Source organism: Delphinus delphis, chromosome 3, assembly GCF_949987515.2.
Source record: "Delphinus delphis chromosome 3, mDelDel1.2, whole genome shotgun sequence".
NCBI lineage: Eukaryota > Metazoa > Chordata > Mammalia > Artiodactyla > Delphinidae > Delphinus > Delphinus delphis.
The window spans coordinates 62,777,725-62,797,920 of NC_082685.1; the positions used below are offsets into that span (position 1 = coordinate 62,777,725).

The window sequence follows — 20,196 nt, forward strand, 5'->3', positions numbered from 1 at the left end:
CTTTCCCTCCATATGACACTTGTCCCCTTGCTGAGCCAGGAGTAGCAGGTTAGCAGGCTCTGGGCCTGTTCTGCTTGGTAGCATATACCCACGTATCCTGGCAAGTGCTCAGTATATAACTTTTGAATGAACACTGCCCTAATCACTCACTTGCTTAAAACTACTTATTAAGCCTTTTTGTGTGCTAGGAATTGTATTAGGTGCTGGGATACAAAAGAAATAAAAGACATATGGTCTCTGTCTTCATGCAGCTTATAAGGGTGTCTGTTTACCTCAGAGAGTAGAACTTAATAACTGAACTGCAGAAATGGTTGAAGCAGCCCCAAACAACATAAGTCAACTGAGAAAGGAAATTACCCCCAGATCTGGAGGTCATTTTTTTTTTTTTTTTTTTTTTGCCATGCCACTCGGCTTGCGGGATCCTAGTTCCCCAACCCGGGATCAAACCCGGGCCCTTGGCAGTGAAAGCAGGGAGTCCTAACCACTGGACCTCCAGGGAATTCCCTGGAGGTAATTAACTAGAGTTTATTACCATCCCCAAAATGAAGCAAGCAAGAGGGAATATGACAGGGGCACAAAAATTAAATCTGATCATGCCTAAAAAAACAGGAAATTTTGGATGAGTGCAAGTCTGGCTGGTCCAGAGCCACCTGCCCAGGCCGGACACACCCCGGTGTTCCAAACATGCGTGTCAAGATGAAAGGCCCCAAGACCACCTGTTCCCAGCCTCCCACCCACACAGTCTCAGCAGATGTTTGAAGGGAGCCCAGAGAGGCAGGCTCTGGTGGAGGGGAACAGGGGAGGCACGAAGTACCGCCATCACCTCCTCATGGGGCGAGCTAAAGCAGCCCCACCCTGTAAATGACAAGGGAAGCCATCAGGCCCAGGGGATGTTAGATGTTGCCTGTCCCCTACTTGGTCAGGTGACCTTAGCCATGCACACTCTACCCTGGTTTCTGTTCCACTCACCAATTTCACAGTGTGGCCCTGGTCACAGGAACAAGACCAGATTAATAGAGTCTGTCACACAGGGCCACATCCCCTTTGGCAACTCCCAGGCCGCCCAGGGAGAGGGTGTTCCCCGGGTCACGGGGGGAAGCACATTACTGCGGGAGGAGAGCAGTGCGCAAAGAGGCCACCACTGCAGAGAGCTCTCTAAGCGCCTGGTCTGCGGTGTCTCTCCAGGTCTCCCTCATTTCCAGCCAGCCCCTGAGCCCAGGTTTGCCCTGAGCCTAGCTCAGTCAACACAGGGATGTGGGGGCTGGTAGACTGAGGTTTGAACAGAGTCTTTCCACCAAGAGCATCATTTGAAACCTGGCAAATGTCGAGGTAGGAATGTGTTCCATTAGTGCATTTCTAGCGTAAGAAAACTAACGCCAGGAATTGACAGGAATTTAAGAAATTTAATTTCTATTGCTGTGAAGCACCAGAAGCCTGCTTGAGAGGGTGCTGATGGGTTTATGAGTGTCTCATTGAGTTCAAGTCAGTGTGAGAAATAGCGCCTGAGATTAAGGGAAAGCTGTAATAGGAACTAAAACCCAGTTCTCCCACAACTCAAGTTTTATGGCCTCCTGCTTCTAGGCAGGGTGCTTGTTCGCTTGCTCATGGTGGGCCCGTTAATCCCCCATGCTGCCTCTTCTCTCCAAGCTCCAAGGAGCAGGGAGAGCGCATGTGTGGGGAGGAAAGTGAGGGCTGTGTCTGGAAAACCAAGGGTTTTCCCACTGTGGTTTGAAGGGCCTAGAGAGCCAGGGAGGTGTCTCCCTGGACTGGACCTGAAGCCCATCTGCCGTGTGCCAGGCACTGTACTAGATACGGGAGGGCCAAACAACACTGCTGGGACCCCCTGCCGACGTGCAGCCTGGTGAGTGTGATCTCGGGTGGCCTTGGCCTGCGGCGGCTCAAAGCAGGATCTCAGTTCCCCGACTGGAGACTGAAGCCAGGCCGCGGCAGCGAGAGCCCCAAATCCTAGCCACTAGACCACCAGGGCCAGTGGTTAGTGACAAGGTCAGCTTTGGAGAAAGGAATTTCAACAAAGAGCTGGAAAGTAGTGAAACAAGTAAAGTGTTTATTAGGAGGAAAAAAGTATGTGTGGATAGACTCACACAGGTGGGCTCAGAGAAAGAGTTGCACCTTTGGGGTAGTTTAAATCACTTATATGGGGAAAGTTCTTCTGGTTTCCTCTGGCCAATCATCTTGCTTTGCCTGGCTCTGAGTCCATATTTGGTCTGACTCAGGGCCCTCCCCTGTGTGCGTGTGCATCTCTTAGCCAAGATGGATTCCAGCACAAGGGTTTCTGAGAAGTTGACAGAATATATTATGGTCTGGTGCCCCCTCCCTTCTCTGATCTCTGAGGAACCTTTCTGTGCATGTGTAGTTTGAGCAATCTCCTTGACCTCAAGAATGAGAAATATGTAGTCTCTTTATTTTTCATCCAAGCAGGACTCAGCTCCTCCTTGCTCCTGCCATTATCTTTATCTTGGAGTATCTGTCCATAGGGGATAGATTCCAGCTGCTCAGCCTGGGGCCCATCTATTTCCTGCCTCAAGTGAAGCAGGAAGGTCTCTCTTGTGCTGAGCAACCCACGCTGACTTTGACATTCATGGCAATGCTACCTGAGCCTCTTCATCCCAGGAGGAATAAAGAAAAGCTGACTGATATCGGAAGGCCTAGCCCATAGGGAGGCAGATGTCCCAAGCTCTGAGGAACCGCCATTTCCCTTGCCTTCCTTGAATTGCCTACACACCAGGCAGCCTTCCAGTGCTGGTTCTTATAGTGAGGACATTGTCTCTTTGTGTCCACCTCTGCCTAGCAGTGCCAGACAAGCTCACCACCCTGGCCCTCCCTTTCCAGGGACACCAGCCTCTTTCTACAGATTCACTGTCACCCCAGACCTGACGGGAGCCCCCAGCCCAGCCCTCTGTCACTGCCCCCACCATCCTCTGGGCACAAGGCATATCTTGTTGCTTGGTCCCCCAGAAATCTAGGGACGCTTCCCACAGAGTGGCCCATGGGACCACAGATGGTCAACACCATGGGAGCAGCAGAGCCACAGCCGAGAGCTGGAAGGATCCCTTGTCGGCCCTTCCACAGGCTGCTCCCTGGAGGGCTGCAGTGTGGCTTCTCCACCTCCCTCTCCTGTGACACTGGGCCCCACCAGAGCAGAGTCCAGGTGCAGACATATCTGAGTCCCCTGCTCTACAGACGTGCCTGGGCAGGGGTGGGGTTCAGCCCACAGTAGAAGTTCAGTCAGTGTGTTCACTGAACACGTGAGAGGGCCATCTACGCAAATCCCAGGCTGCCTGGCCCTCCTCCTGTCCCCATCACCATGGGAGGCTCAAGAGGACTGTGGGGTCCGCTCAGCTCTGCCACGCCACCACCACAAAGCCCTTCCAGATCACTCTCCAAAGAAGGGGCAGCTGGGGGGCAGACGGTGGTAACTGAAATCAGGTTTCCTTCTGACGACTCTCATTGTCTTCACAACATGGCTGCAGCCACCATCCCATCATCATCTTGCACCATGTAGAGGCTTTCAGACGGGGCTGTGAAGGAATGGAGGGGACCGAAGGGGCCCTTTCAGTGTCTCTGTGGGGGTCACAGGGTGTTCATCTGCCCAGCACACCCCTTCTGTCGTGACATCTGACCCCGCCCCCAACCACCCAGCACCCGGCCCAGAGGTGACCACATGGCCCAGGCCTGTGGGTCGATCAGTGCTGCGACTGCAGAGTACTCCATCCACCTGGCCTGGTTGATTGCTTCAGGGAAGAACGCAGGAGATGAGTCTGGGCAATTAGATTCCCCCCGTGCTTTTTGGCAGGGCTCTCAGGAAGGATCTGGGCCCTTTCTCTGGGATCCCGTGTACAGGAACAATGTGAGGGTGGGGCCGCCCCTGGACCTCTTGCAGCCACGCAGAGAGTGCCACTGTTGAGGGCCTGGATGCTTGCAGCCTCCTCCACCCCCTTAGATTTTCCAATTACAGGCATTAAGATCATCTCCGTTCTTGTTTTTCTCTTTTTTTTTTCCCTAGGCTAGTTGAGCATTTCTGAGAGTTTCTGTTACTTAAGGCTGAAACGATCATGATAAGTTCACCAGGATGATTTCTTTCAACCTTCACCCAATGTCTGTCCAAGTGTCTCCTTATGTGAAGACTTCAGAGTCCCAGAAACATCCCATGAGGTCATCCTGGAGATGGAGACCAAGAGTGTGAGAGTCTCAGAATAGACAAGTAGAAGGTGCCAAGTAGGCACAAGCTTAGATCCCAAACCACAATGGGATGGGGACCAGTGGGTACCATGTTGAGTCGCCTGGGAGGAGAAGGTGGGGCAAGGTCAGGGACTGTTCTCAATTCACGGTGAATCTGTGGGTGATGGGGAGCCACTAGTAGCTTTGGAACAGGGCTGTGATATATCTTGTACTCCAAGTGGTGACCAGGACACTCACGGGCAGAAGGGGTAAAGTGGAGGGGTGACCATACAGGAGGCTGTTGAGGACCTGGATGGAGAGGGATGGGAGGGTTCCGGGGGTATCAGGAGGGAAGCCCCTGTGGGCTTGGCACCTGTTCACGCTGCCACTTGAGGCGTCACTTGGACCATCATGGCAAGTGGGCAAGGAACAGAGGCAGGTGGCGTTGAGGGAAGCAGCAGCCGGGCAGCTCCTGGCAGGACCGGGGAGAGTGAGCAGGGACGTCTGCTCAGAGCCGTGCGCTCCGAGTCCTAGAGCCTGAAAGCCAGCCGGGCCCCCAGAGCCCTCCTAGCCCAATCCCTCATTATATGGATGTCTAAACTGAGGCCCAGGGACAGGAAGGGACTTGCCCGAGGCCACCCGGGTGTCACCAGCAGAGCCAGGCCTGGAGGCCAGGGTGTCCAGAGCCGTAGCCAGGCATCTGCCCAGTTCGCTCGAGCCCCAGGCTGTGATGCTGCCTCATCTTTCCCTCACTGGGACATGGGGCCTGCCGGGGAAGACGTGTTGAACAGTAAATAACCAAGAGTGAGGAGCAGTTCATTTGCCATAAATACCTCCAGAATTTTAAAAGGATCTGGGGAATATTGACCTGGACGAAATCTAATAAAACATTCATTTAATTAAACTTTAAATGACCCAAATATTTGCTGTTTGGTTAATATTTGTGTAGCTGACAGGAGCAGAATTATGATGGTTTTGTCAGTACTCATGCATTCTAATTTTGCATGAGTCTTTCCCGTGAAAATCACACATCTTCAGACATACAGATGTTCGAGGGTGCACTTGTGCACTCAGGAAAGATGCGGGAACCAGATCCCAGCGGCGGATGGCGAGCCACACAGGCTTCCCACTCGGGTTGGTTTGTTTGTGTGTTTTTAGCCCTGTGCTATAGTCTCCTCCAGCCATTTCTCTACAACTGTTTAAAATGGAAGACTTTGGGGCCGTGTGGAGGAAGGGGCTCCTACATTGCACGTAATCTTACATTCCCATGCTCCTAGGCTGGTAATTAAGGCCCCTGGGACCCCACCGACCACACTGCCTCCCCTCCCCACCTGCACCCACATTCTCCCTTTCCATCTCCCCATTCCCGCCACACCCCAATCTTTTAAGGCAATGGCTCTCAGGCCTCAGGTACCACAGAAGCCCCTGGATGATTGTTAAAACCTGATGCCCATCCTGCCACCAGACAGTACCAGCCTGGGCTCGAGGGGCAGGAGTCTGCGTTTTGATCAGTTGCCCCAGAGATGAGCTGCAGGTGGCGGGAGGAGCCCTACCTGGAGAAGCAGAGTTCTGGAGCCCAGGGGAGGTCCTGCTTCCTCTGAGGGCCCCTCCCTTACTTCCCAGTTGGCCTTTTACTCTCACTGGTGCTCATACATGCAAAGAAAACATAGGTTCCTTTTGTAACATAACTGACTTCACACACCCCACCCACCAGCCACTGGGAGAAAAATGTCCCTAAATGTTCAGTCCATTGTAAAGCTTAGTCCGAGCTGATCATTTTAACAGTCCACGTAAGTAATGCCCTGGCTAATAAAAATGCTTTGTGTCTCCAATTCCCAGCCCCCCAAGCTGGTTTCTGAGTGTAGAGGGAAGCGTGCGGCTGTCCACTGCCACCTCTGGTCCCCACCGCAAGGACCCCTGGTTGCGCTGTCCACAGGCACCCGCGGCAGAGGTCAGCCCTGCTGTGCTTTTGGTCTGGACACTCTCAGCCTAGTGGAGTCCAGAGTCCCCACTGGCATGATGCGCCCTTGAGGTCTGGAGGCCGTTCCGTCAGGCCCAGGTCTGAGAGTCCGATGCAGTCCTCAGGTACAGAGGCCCAGAGCACACCCTGACCCAGCCAGGAACCTCTGGGCCCCTCCATGGCGCGAGGCACCAAGGGGGCTCTGGCAGACGAGCGCAGGCCCTGGCTCTCTGCCACATCTTTGTGGTCGCCTGAGGTGGTGGGGTGCAGGCTGCTTGAGGGAGGGTTCAGCCTCCTCCTAGAGCCCCCCGTGGTTCCCCTCACCCGCACACCCACAGGCATGCTCTCTGCCCTTCCCGCTGTCTCCCTCCTTCTTCCCACACGCCTGGGACGAGGGGGGCCTTCCACACCCCCTCCCACTTCCACAGAGCACGGAGCCTTGTGGCTTTTCTGAGGAGGAAGAGTCGTCTCCTCTGCGCTTGGGCACAGTGGGAGCTAAACTATTTTAGCAAGTTCTTCTCTCCCTCTCTCTACCCCTCTGAATCTCCAAAGCCTGGCTCTTGCTACAGAGGGTTAGCGGCTTCTCTGCTGGAGCAATAAGCCTCATGACTCAGAGGTGGGAGGGCAGCAAGCAGAACATGATTTAAGAGGGAACTTGAAATGCATCACTTTAATGTTTGTAAAATATCACGCCGGTTGCGTCTGCATCAGTCACTCAGTGCTTATCTTTCCTCCCGTGGCTCCTTCAGCGGGAGTCACATTTTTCCTCTGTGTGATTGCCCCTCTCCACTGGCCTGTTGGCTCTTTTTTCCTTCTTTATTTCCATTTTCTCCATTTTTCATCAATCCATCCATCCAGCAAGCACTGATTAAGCACCTAGTGTATATCTTGTTCCTCTTCGTGGTCCCAGGGCCAGGCCGCTGAATGTTTGCAGAGGAGAAAGGGCTTTGGGGCGCAGGATCAGACCTTAGTGCACCTGCTTTCACTGCACCTGCTTTGCGGCGCATGGCACCTACAGCTGTTTTTGCTCCCCTTCCCCTCCTCCTTGCCCACACACACTGGCGAGAGGGTGTGAGCACAGGTGTGCTGCCTGGTCACAGCTCAGAAGTGTCCCGCGGAGTCACAGAGCTCAGGTCCCAACTCTGTGCCTTTCTCCACACCTGTCAGGCCCCCAGGTCCCAGCGTCTTGGCTGGCATCCCAGAGTAACACAGGCCCCCAGAGCCAGCCCCCTCCCCCCACTCATGCTGCCTCTGGCTGCCTCCCCAGGCTCCCCCAAGTAGATTTGGGGGCAGAACAGTGGAGGGGTAGTCCAGTCCGTGAGCTAGTGACGCCCCTCCAAGCCTCATCCCATTCTGGCATTTGAATACCCTGAGTTTGATTTTTTTTCTTCAATCCTGAGAATTTCACAAGGCCTGTGAGTGCAGGGAGGTATTTCAGACCCTTCCTCTCTGTCTGATGGATGCTCAGTCTTAATGCCAGTTATCAAGTGTAAAATGGCAAGAATTAATCATTTGTTCAGCCTAAAGTACACTTCAAAAAATTAAAGGCTGCGGTGCACGGCGGCTGAGCAGAAATCCAAATCCAAGTTCAGAGAATCCTTAGACAGAAACAGACCTTCAAAGGTCAGCCAGTTCATTCCCCAGACTTCAGACAGTGCAACCTTTAATTTGCCCCCAGGTAGACAAGAAACCTGTCGGCCCGGCCAGCAGACCTTGACAGCACTTGGCAAGGCCCCGACTCCAGGGGGCCTGGAGAGCACAGGGCAGGGCCAGCACACCTGGCTCCCTGGTTTCGGAGGGGCAGCCCACACTCTTAGCTTGACTCACAGATCCACAGCCCAGATGCTTCCCCCACGCTAGCTGTGGTCCCTGACCTGATTTGCCTCAAACAGCCCTTTGAGCATTTAGCGTAAGTTGTGGCCCCTCTCCCAGGAGGTGTGTCCATCTGTACGTTTAGTCAGCACAGCGTGGACAATGTTCCTGCCCCCGGAATTTGCCCGAGGCCCCTGACCTGCAGTAGATCCCTGTGGCTGTATCCCTTCAGGTATAGACTCCATCCCCTGGGCCTACAGCTGACGGTTTCTCCTTTCCCTGCAGAGGTGGTACAGCTCAGCCTCGCCCCTGAGGAGAGGGTCAGTGTGGCCACAGTGACCGTGGGCCTGAGCACAGTGCTGACCTGCGCTGTCCACGGAGACCTGCGGCCGCCCATCGTCTGGAAGCGCAACGGGCTGGCCCTGAACTTCCTGGATTTGGAAGACATCAATGTAAGTCACCTGGCTCTGACTCTGAGCTCAGACGCACCTCCCAGGGAAGCCAACTGGGCAAGATGCCGAGATGCCATGTGGTAGCTGCAGGGCCAGAGGGCTTTCTTTTCACATCCCACGTTGGTGCCATTCAGCCTGTTGTCTGGTGTCTGGAGGTATCAGTCCCACCTCGTGCAGAGAATAGGATGGATGGTGGCTGCAAGCTGCTAGCCCGCCCCAGAATAAGGTGAACAGGGGAGGCGCGGTGGGCAGGGCAGGGCATCTGGCTGGGTGCCCCCCAGGAGAGACTCTGGACCCTGAAGCTGGAGAGGATACAGACAGCTGGACGCCGAGGAAGGGATATTCCCTGTGGAGGGCAGAGGTGAGCCTCTGGGCTGGGTTGGCTGGAGGGCAGGGGCAGCAGGGTGGTGAAAGGAAACAAGATCAGGCCAGAGGGGCCTGCCCAGGAGCCTTGTTTGCTGGGAGAGGGAGTATGGATATGATGAGTTGAGCAGAAGAAGAGAGCTCCAGAGCTCTCACAGCCTAACAGGAGCAACGGGGGCCTCCTGGGTTCTGAGGGCGCAGGCACCCCGCACTGGGGTCCCAGCATCACCCCACTCTGCCTTTATGACTGGACAATTTCTTAAACTGATCCTCAGTGAGTTAATCTATTAGAAGAGCAACATTATCGGTGCCTCCCTTCTACTGGCCTTGAGGAATAAAGGGATTGAGTCAAGAATACGCACTGGCCCTGGTTTGGCACAGGATAAGGTGGCTTCCTGGGAGTTCATGTGAGAAGATGGAGTGATGTCACCCACACAGGGTGCTGCCAGGATGGCTGACAGGTCTTGAGCTACTGTGACAGGAATACAAGTTTCAGGCAGAAAGGGGGCAGCCCTGGTCTCCTTGGCTCAGGACAGGCCAACCCAGAATGGGCTGCTTGGCCCCAAGAAGGAAGACCTGTGGGGTGAGCGGTCAGTTCCTGTAGCCGCTGTGAGGTGGTGAGGGAGGTGCTGGGGCAGAGGGAGCTGGCCTGGGCCGTGTGACCCATGAGATGGACTAGTACAAAGGGCAAGGGACCATAAAGAGACCAATTGGTTTGCTTAGATGGAACACCAGTCCAGCCATCAGCCCTGCCCCGCAATGCAGTGAGCATCACAGGAGGCAGTGAGCTCCCCATCCCTAGAGGCATACAAGCTCAAGCAGGATCATGGTAAACAATGCTACTAGCCGCAAGAGGGCAGCTAAACTCCATGACCTTGAAGATCCCTTCCAACTCTGAGACTGCTTTGTGGGTAGAGAAGTCCAGCGTTTAATCCTGCAGGAACCACAAAGTTGGAATTCTGCTGCTCCCTAGACCCCTCTGGATGTGCCCTGGAGAGCACGGGGGAAGCAGATGGGAAGAGGGGGTCACTCTAGAGTCCCACCCTGGGCAGAGCTGGGCAGAAGTGCCGTTTCCCCACCTTTGTCACACCAGGCAGGATGGTTTCCTTGCAATTTCCCCACTAGAGTGAGCATAGCCTATATCCCACCCATCTCTGAATGTCAGTACCAGCAAGCCTGGTGGCTGCGTGATGGTCAGATGCTAGGTGGGCAGAGTTCTTCATCTTCTGAGCCTAAGGTGCCCAGGGCTTGTCTGCGACCTTAGCAAGGGAAGGCACTGTCCTGTTTGTAAAGACTAGGGTGTATGTGTGTGTGTGCACGTGCACGTGTGTGCACTGGGGCGCACATTTGTGTATGCATCTCCTTCAAGGTGGGTTGCCAGCTTTTAACCATGTTTGGCCAGTAGTGATTAATTCAGAACTAGGTCAGGTCCTCCTGTGTCTGTCTGAACATCCATGTGCATTGCTTGATGCTCTATTTAAAGACATTAGAAATAAAGGCAGAGGCAGAACTCCTCTTAATGCACTTGCCAGCGGTTAATTAAATTACTCTGAGTGTCTTTCCCCTCCCTCGAACATGCCTCCAGCACCAGCTCAATTGAATTTCTACTTTTCACAGGGAGGTTAGCAATTTGGGTAATTGTGGGTGCAACTGGAGATTAATGGCCTCTTGTTACCTCCCAGGAAACACTTGCTGCTCTGGGCAAGTCAGCAGCCCACAAGCAGGCAGGGGCCTGTGCTTCTCAGAAACCCCAGCGTGAGGGTGCAGGGCAGCGCCAGCCCCACAGGGGTCCTTGCCCGATGCATGCAAGCACACACACACACAACACAACACAACACGCTCACACACACACACACACGCACGCACGCACGCACGCACCTGCCTTTAAGAGGGGAGGGACGCAGCACAGCCTACTCATGAAGGGCCAGGCTCTGGGGTCAGAAGGACCTGGGTTTAAGCCTCAGTTCTGCCACTTACTAGTTGAGCGACCTTGGAAATAGCACTTGACTTCTCTAGGCCTCAGTTTCCTCCTCTGTGGAAAAGGGATAAATAATAGATCCTGCCTCATAGGGTTATAATAAGGATTAAGAGACACATGAAATTCTTAGCATATAATGTTCCATGCTAACTATTATCACTCTCATTTTCACAGTATTACTAATTATTATTATTATTATTACTGCTCCCACCAGACAACACTCTCAACCCCTTGCAGCCCGAGTCCCCAGACAGCAGCCAGCGCAGTGTGGTGAGGCTCCCCGTCAGGCGGGTGTGACCCTGGGGTGCCCCTGCTGCCTGTAGTCGCCTCGATTCATCCGGAGGGAGACGCTGACCAGCCGCCTCCGACAAGTCCAGGGCCGCCACCTTCTCTGAGCCTGCGGGGAAACGGGGATGAGGCTGTCCTCCTGGCGTGGGCATTTTCAGACTGAGCGTGTCCTAGGACAGTGAGGAGAGCAGCCCCAGGAGGACATCAGGCTGGAGATGGGTAGAGCTGGGTCCTCAGGATTCTCAGGGCATTTCTGAAGCAAGATTGGTCAGGGGAGAAAAGCCCAGGGGGGCGCTACCCTGGTCGAGCAAAGATTGGGGATCGAGGGGGTTCATAGAGCCCCCCAGCCTGTGGCATCTCAGCGCCCTCCCCCACCTGCCACAGTCAGAGATGAAACACGATCACAGGCCTTGTAATGAGCAACTGGCTCCGAAACGCTGCACAGACAGGGGAAGCTGATCAGCTTACAAAACCCAAGGTGGGCAGAAGTGTGGGCCTCCTTTCTTTGTCATTTGTATGAGACATCTTGATTGGCAACAAAATATTAATCACTTTTTCACTACTCTCTTAATGAGAGGCTTTCATGAGCAACAAAATATTAATTTGTCTTATCTGTTAAGAATTCTGTTAATGAATTCAGTCACAGAGCTATTACAGAATGCCATGCTAATGACACATGTAATTAAACTTTTCTGACTTGCAAACATCAAGGATGCCTCACGCATCAGAATAATATTTGATCAGAAAGTAAATGTACCCTTGTAGCCCGGAGCCAAGCAAGAAGGAGCCACTTGGATTCCCCAGTGAGCAGTATCGCTGTCAGGAGTCACCAGTGTGTACACGGCCATCCAGATGGCCTACGTGGGGAGCCATCCTCTGCATTCACGTAATAAGTGCCTGCGAGTGGCAAGCCCTGTGGCAGAGCGTGGAGCAAAGACATTCTCCCCGGCCCCGAGGGGGCAAGGTAGCACAGACCTGTTGTGCCCCGCCCCTGGGATGCCTGAGCCCCCCTCTGCAGGATGCCTCAGCCTCACTGCAGCAGAGGCCACGAGGGGCCCTGCCTCAGCCCCACCCGGGAAAACAAACCCCCCAAGCAGAGGGCAGCACTAGGTACCAGGAGTGCACAGGCCCCCAAGACAGGTGCTCCCCAGGAGGGGCGGGAATTCTGCCTCACCTCCCGGCAGCGGGTCTCTGGACTATGATACCTCCTTCTGTTTGGGTGATAAGAAATCAATAGCTTCTGCTCACGCACGTTCCCCAGAGCTCACAAAGGGCGGCCTGTAATTTGCTTACTTCCTGGCCAGCTGCTGGGCTCTTTACAGAAGCAGTGGTGGGTCTGGCGGCTTCAGACCTGGCCCTGTGGCCCCCACCTCAGCCCTCAAGGGCCCACGGCCACTGCTCTAGCTCAGAAGCTGCGGGCAGGGGACAGGCACAGCAGCTCCCTGAGCACCACCTGCCCTGATCTTGGGTTAGGCCGCCGGCCAGGAGAGCACCTATGCCGGCGTGCCTGGGCGAGCCCGCACCCCGCAGGCCATGCACTGTGTGCCTGTGGTCAGCATGGCCAGCCTAGGGCGCTGCCCTGCTGTGCCACGTGGGGGAGGGCAGCCCGTCACTCTGGAGGGCCACAACCAGAGTCCGTGGGGGAAGTGTACCCTCAGGAAGGACTCTGCCTTAGGAGGCAGGGAGATGCCTCTCACCACCGGTACCCAAGCGGAAAGGGGACCAGCCCGGTGCCTCCCGAGGGCTCTCTGGGCTCTGGGGTTACACAGTGCTGTGCTAAGGAAATTGTGTGGGAAGCAGGGACGTGTGGGGCATGATGCACAGGAGCCAGGAACCTTGCTTGTTCACCTGGGCCTCAGATCCTCCATCTTGCCTGTCTCCCGAGGCCTGTCCCCTGAGACAGGCATCGGGGCTGGGGTGGGGGCCCATCTCTGAGGCAGGTCCATACACTTCTCGCCCTACCCTGGGCTCCACACTAGGTGTCCTTGAGGTGAGGGGGGAGGCTGCCTCACTTTCTGCAGAAGTGGAACCCATCCCAGGCTGCAGCGCCCTGCCCAGACTACACAGTAGCTACTCAGGAAGTAAAGTGACCGTCCCCAAACCCAGTCTTCACGCCCTGCCCCAACAATGTCAGCTGCCCTCCCCTCATAACTGTCTTCCTCACTGTCCCTTATATCCCCAAGGATAGGTGCTGCCCATCAGGGGAGGAGAAGCAGGGAGAAGACATCCCCAAAGTCCCAGAAAATAGCTGACTCCTGAATCCTTGCTAGCGTTAATGCTGGTGTTTCTACCATCGGTACTAAGCCACTGCTGTGTCCAGGAGCCAGTTTCCATGCTAGTCCACTCACAAGCATTTAATCCTCATCGCAGCCCTGTGAGGCAAGTGGGGTTCTGTTAGTCAGAGGGTCCAGGAACTTGCCAGGGCCTGCAGCCAGCCTGCACACCCCACCCAGAGCTCCCCGGGTTCCTTGCTCTTAGGACACAGCACCTAGCACCAAGCATTGCCAAGGCCTCGCCCTGGGGCAGCTGGGCCTGCCTCCTGCGTCAACAGTAACCGCTGCAGTGTCCGAGCCCCAGTGGATGTGTCCCCTCCTGGTGCAGCCCGTGTGTCTGGTGCTCCAGGTCTCGTTAGCCACCAGCCTCTGCTACAGCAAAGAGAAGGCAGAAGGCTCTGAGACCAGCACGTGGAATTGTTTGGCCGAGATATTCTCAGGGAGAGGAAAAATTTTTCTATTGTATTCTTCTTAAAAAAAAAAAAAAAAAGGCTTATAGCAAACCCCATATATTGCAAATGACTTGAAAAAGCCACTCTTTTTTTGCTGTTTTTTTTCTTTCACCAAATCTCCCTATTGGGGGCTTTCAGATGTCGGCAGGCAGAGTACAGTGACAAAAGCAGAGAAACAAAACCCATTAAAAGAAATTATTTGTGGCAGTGTTTGAAGGATGTGTTAAAAGATTCTCTTTTTCCCCATGCCTATATGGGGAACAAATAACTCTAATGAAGCATATGCTCTTAGCCAGCTCTTCTTTGGAAGTGAGTTATTAAAAAGACCAAAAGAGAATGATTTAAGAGCTCATGACTCATTTAATTCTTATTGTCTTTGTATGAACCAGTCATGAATCTATTGTAAAAAGATGAGAGGCGTTTGATTAGCACGGAGAGCTGTTTGCAACATGCTAGACAGTGGTTGTAGGTTCTGCATTAAAATAATCTCGTTAAACGCTTGGGTACATTTTGTTTTAAAATCTTGGAAAACAGTATACTTGAAGCACTCAAAGCCTTTGGCCAGCTCGTGTCGAAAACCCTGGTTACAGATGAACAACCGGTTCTTTTGAGCTTTGGATGAGCTCAAACCACAAGGAGAATTGGCCAGAGCTCTCCAAGAGACAGGGCCCGGGCCCATGGTACATCAGCCTGTGGAACTCGTGGGGGTCTCTGCCCTCCCAAATACCTCCACTGGCCTTTGCTGTCTCAGTGGCCTCCTCAGGATCACCCCTCTTTCCCCATAGTGTTACCGACCAGGGTTCTTGGCCTCTTTAATCAACAGAAATTGATCAGAGGCCAGACAAGAAATTCAGGTAAGGCTTTATTGGGGCCCCTGCTGCAGCAGCAGGGAGCGAGAACAAACAACAGGTTCCCTTGCTGACTCACTAGCTGAGCGGGGTGGAACCGGCGAGCTTGTTCTTTATATGCGGTGAGAGTAGGGATGTGTCCAGGGGGGTCAGGCTGGAGGGCCAGCTTATGTGGTTTGCCCACCCCTTCGGTGGTGTTGTGTGCAGAGGGCATGTGCAGTACCCTGCTTTTGCTCCCGACCCCTTGGTTTTGCTCCAGGCTCTTCAGAAGTGGCAGTTGGGTTTTTTGGTCTCTTTGTATCTTTCGTCCAGAATTTGCCCCAACGGCAGCATGCACGCAGTTATTTTTAGTCCCACACAGTTTCTTTGTATTCTGTTGCTGGGGGAGAGGTGTGTCCAGGTGCAAGCACTGCAGCAAAGGGGCCCAGGTCCCAACCTATCTCAATAGTACTAGCTTCAAGGCTTTACTTGTGCTCAGTGACCTCTTCTGGCCCCATCTCAACGGTACAGAGTCCCTCAGGAAGGTTCTGATCCAGCTTCCAGACCCTGAATGCAGAGCCCCAAGCCCTACGCAGGGGAGCTCACATTCAGGCTGTTTTCAGGCTTTATCTTTTAAGAACGATACTGTGGTGAACATCCTTATACACACCTCTTTGCACATTTGTGTAAGCAGCCCTGTAAGATAAGTTCTTAGAAGTGGAATAACTATATCCAAGAGTGGACATGTTTTCAGTTTTTACGGATATTGCCAAATCTCCCTCCAAAAAAGTTGCACCAGTTTATACTCCCTCCAATGGTGTATAAGATTTTTAAACACCATAGCAGGAGAAAATTCCTGATTGCAAGCCTTGTTGGTCCCTGAAATGAGCCATGGAAGGAAATTTAATCAAATCCTCCCTGGGGTGTTTCCGGAACAGCAAGAATGCCTGTCAGCTGTCTTGGCTGGGAGTGTGATCCAGGTTAGAGGAGCTGGTCGGCCCTCTAGGCCTGGGGACTCGTGATGCAAGGGGCCCCCCGGGGGAGGGTGGCAGGGTTCCCAGATGAAGGCAGCAGGTTCGAGACGCTGTGGAAGTTCAGTGGACCCTGCAGTGCAGTCTAGCGCCTGAGTCCCTTCCCACCCAGGCTGGGCACACGGGGCTGGTCGGTTAAGGATCCGAAGCCCCATTCAGGGGCTCAGGCCTGCAACGCCCCGGAAGGCCCCAGGAGCTGCCACTCATCCACGTGATAGACTCTGTAGAGTCCTGGCCAGTCAAGAGGTGTCTGCCCTCCGGCCTCTGGGGATGGACGAGCTGGTGCTCAAAGCAGTGTCTCTGGCGTGAGCCTTCTCGTACAGGTACCCAGGCCCCTGTGTGCACTCAGACACTCAAGCTTGTCCCCAGGGCAGAGGCTTAGCATCCACACAACTGGGTCAGAATCTCCCCCATTTGAGTTCTGGAGCCCATCACAGAGTTAGAGACAGCAGTTCATACGAGAACGTCCTCAGTCTGACACCAATTTCAAGTTTGGGGAGTTCCCCAAACTACCTTTAGGTTTAATAATTTAACTAGAAGGACTCCCAGAACTCACTGAGAGCTGTTATACTCACAGTTACGGTTTATTATCAGGAAGGAGTACAGATTAAAGTCAGCCAGGAGCAGAAGCCCACAGGACAGAGTCCAGGAGCGTCCAAGTGCGGAGCTTCCATCGTCTCCTGGTGCGGTCATGGCTCCCGGCATAGACGTGTAACAACATACCTACCAGGGAAGCTCACCCAGGTCTGTGTCCAGAGCCTTCACTAGCACTCAATCCCATACTGCCCGCGTGGCTGACCCCTCGTATCCAGCCAGGAGACAGGAGGCAGAGCTGGTCCCATGTGGTGCAGGGCTCCCTTCGTAAATCACATTGTTAGATGCTCTGGTTTGCTCAAGCAAACAAAGGCACATCCCGAGGCCTAGAGTTCACCTCCCAATAGCTGAGGGCAAAGGCCAGACTTCTCTCTGGGTAACGTTACTCCTTCACTTCACTTCCTATGGCTCCCCACGAGCCAGCACTCTAGGCTGACACACCTCCATTCATTCAGCAAACACTAACTGAGCACCCATTATGCACCAGGCACCGTGCCACACATGGGCACAGAGAGATGAGGTGCCTCCCCTTTGGCACTGACCACGTAAACCCCAGGCAGCAAGTGGCTGCACACTCCCCACAGTCCCGGGGAAGCCCGGAGCCTCCCCACAGTGCCTTCTCCCACACCTGTGGCTCCCTGCCCTGGGCCAGGCCTGGGAGTGGGCAGGAGGACAGACCCACTCCAGGCTGCTCACACCGAACGTGACTGTCCATAGCAGCCTTCCCCTGGGGGCTCAGTGGCCACTTAGGCATTGCTTCAAGTTGCAGAGACTTCTTTTTTAAGAGGACTTTGATCAAGAGGACTGCTTCTGCAGGCCCTCGCAGAGTGACAGGTCTGTCCTGCGAGGGGCTAGAAGGAGGTGACCAACACAGGAACCCCAGTGTGAGTCCGAGGGGTCAGCTGTGTAGAGAGAGCAGGGGTTCGGAACATGTGTGTGCACACATGCTGTTTACTGCATGTGTTCACAAGGATGTTTGTGCCCACCAATGATGCCTCTGGTCTTTGCTGGGTCTGGATAATGGATGTGTGTGTTCATGTGAGTGCAGACATCTCTGAGGACCGGCCATCACCAAGGCGCTGCATCGCTCAGTGTTTGGGTGCATTTGTGCAGGTGGGATGCTAGGGTTAGTGAAATTCTGGGGGCCAGAGTCAAACCAACCTGGGGGAAAAGACCCTCTCCTTTACTCCATCCTCTCCAAAGAGAGCCAAGAGTGCTCCTGAGAAGGGCAGAGCTAGAAAAGCTCTGAATAAATGTTCCTAAACTTTGTAGCACTGACAGTACCATTAACCTAACCTCTGAAATCACTCTGGAGTCCTTGTGTCTAACGTTTAGTCACTAAATAATCAGCACTGATGGCTCATCTTCATATTACTTAGACCTGACTCACATGTATCACCATGACAACATCCCCCATCTTGCCTCTGCTTAAATATTGTTTAATACTGAAGTTTCGTTTAATTACTTTATTAAGGGCAGATACCTAGAAAATAGCTTTTGAAAAGGCAAAAAAAAAAAAAAAACGTATCTTTAAGTAAAACTGTCTCTTTTCCAAAGACAGATGTGCATCAATACAAAGAATGGTCTCATCTGGCATCTGTTTATTTCTGGAAGGAACCTTGATTTTGCTAATACATTTCTACGCATCAGAGCAAAAGAAAAAAAAGCCATCCATAAAAAGACAGTTTCAGAGATGCAGTCAAGCACTGATAGCAGCATTCAGACACACCTCAGAAAACCTTCAGGAGAAGAAGGATTGCAGGTTTAGTTTTATGTAATTTCATAAATCAATTTATAAAGTAATTTCCTTACATCCAATGAGGTAACTTTGATTTCTGTAGCTAGTATTCATGCTCTTTAAGATGCACTTTTTTTCTATAATTATATGATGCCTATTGTTTCAGCCCAGAGCCATTATTTTATTTAGTACAGAGTCAGGTTCTCCCCAGGGCCTAACTCACAGGCTGATAATGAGTTAGGTGCTCAAAGCAGAGCCATAAGGCATCCGGCAACCCACACACCTCCACCCCTGAGCGATCACCCAAGGGATGTGCCTCTGCTCCCGGGAGCAGTGAGGAAAAGCAGACCGAGAGGTTAAGCAACTCTGTTAGGGGCTCCCAGAAGCCATCAGCCCGATCTGAGACTACACACATGGGCTCTGCCTGCTGCACTGAGTTGAGCCCTCCCAGTGTGCCCAGGCCTGAGGATGCAGCGTGGAGAAGGGGGCAGGGTGGAAAGGCAGGGACAAGACCAGCTCTCTGCCTCCCCTCCAGCCACTTGCTTTGGACCCCGGGTGATTGGTAACATTTGGGGGCACAGGAAGGCAGGAGGTGGGCGCCTCCATTGTCAAACCCAAAGAACGGGAACCAGGGCACAGCCCCTGCAGAGAGCCTAGCTCAGCGCCTTGTACAGTCTGCTCAGCGAATATCTACTGAGGGCTTGCTCTGTGTCAGGCCCCGCTAGGCACTGGGGACACAGCAGTGAGCACCAGGCACGAGGGTGGAGCTCACATTCTAGTTGGGGAGACACGTGGCAAACAGTACGCTAAATGGGAGTAAGTGCGTGCCAGGTGCTCCACAGGGGTTACAGATAGGGCCGGCAGATAACATATGAGTGGACTTGAAGGAGGTAGAGCAAGACAGACTGATAGTCCTGGGGTAGTGGGACAAGGAGAAGGTTCCTGAGGGGGCAGAATGCCAGGCATGTTGGAGCAACACCAAGGGGCCACAGTGCTGGAGAGTAATGAGCAAGGGAGAGTGGAAGGAGACGGGGCAGAGAGGGGACAGCAGGTCATCCCTGCAGACCCTCTAGGGCTGGGACTCCGAGTGAGGGGGGCGTGGTCTGGCTGCGGCACAGAGGGGCAGAGGCGGAGGACCGTGCGTCTGGCCCACGGCAGTAGCAGTGGAGGTGGCGAGAGAAGGTCAGACTCTGAATATATTGCGCAGGAGAGCTCTGCTTTCTCACCCCGTGGGGACTGGGCATTTGTTTTGCTTTATGGTTTTCAGGGGTTTTTCTGAGGCTTAAACAAAGCGACGTATGTCAGGATTCCCAGCACACAGTTAGCTCATGGAGACTGTGAGCTGGTGTTATTACTGGGCACCACTCTGCAGGTGATCTGTGGGAACCTCAGCCTGGGGGCTTTTCTCAGCCTGGGGTCCCATGACCACCCAACCCCACTGAGGTGGCAAGAAGAGCAGGGGATGCCAGAACCTGAGACTGACTACGAGGAGGGCCCTCCTGTGAGGAAGGGCTGTGGGTATGAAGGCTCAAGAAGGCAGCACAGAGGGAAATGCCAGGGCATCCCCAGCACCAAACCCCTTACACACAGCTCTGGCGTTGCCCTTTGGGATGGAGTCTGTCCAGGAACCCACCAAGTGAGGTATTGAGGTTCCCCAAGGTGGGGCCGCACCCAGCTCCCCAGCCCTCTTTCGAGATGCCATTCCACCGCTGAGACTCCAAGCAAAATGTATTTTCCTGCAGATTTAGGTTTTGACACAGGAAACAGCTTAGATTAGAAATATGTCAGCCCCAGAACGGACTGACCATTAACTTTTCATAAGCAACTCAGGTATGAACCCTTTATGTCTCTGTTATGGCACAGGACAAATAAGCTATCTGGTATTTTATTTTTATTAGGGAAGCTTCCACTGCGTGATAGGAATGGGGCTTTTTACAGCAGAGCGATGTTTCAGAGAAAACTCTAAGGGCTTCTTACAGCAGCCTTCTCCAGTATTTCACTCCACTGGGAGCACTTCTGAGTATTTTTTCCTTGATACTGAAAGCAGGCTGCATGCATCCACTCTCCACCTTCCAACCTGTGCCTTAACCCAAAACTCTCTTGGGCCTGCACCCTTCGTTGGGTTAATTAGCCCGAAAGCATCTTTAAAGGACTCATGATGGTTGTGGCCGGGCCCTTGGACAGTCCTTGTGCCACACTGACTGGTGGCCTTCCATCCCTCCTGCCACGAGATTGCTTCTGTGGAAAAA

At 53.5% G+C, this 20,196-nt stretch overlaps 1 protein-coding gene across 1 annotated transcript in view; it reads left to right on the forward strand.

Annotated features, from left to right (window-relative positions):
• FSTL4 (follistatin like 4) overlaps positions 1–20,196 on the forward strand; it is a 431,462-nt gene that overhangs the window by 358,992 nt on the left and 52,274 nt on the right. Inside the window, exon 6 of the mRNA XM_060006937.1 lies at positions 8,237–8,403. Within this exon, the coding sequence (XP_059862920.1) occupies positions 8,237–8,403 (167 nt within the window). The remainder of the gene's footprint in view (positions 1–8,236; positions 8,404–20,196) is intronic.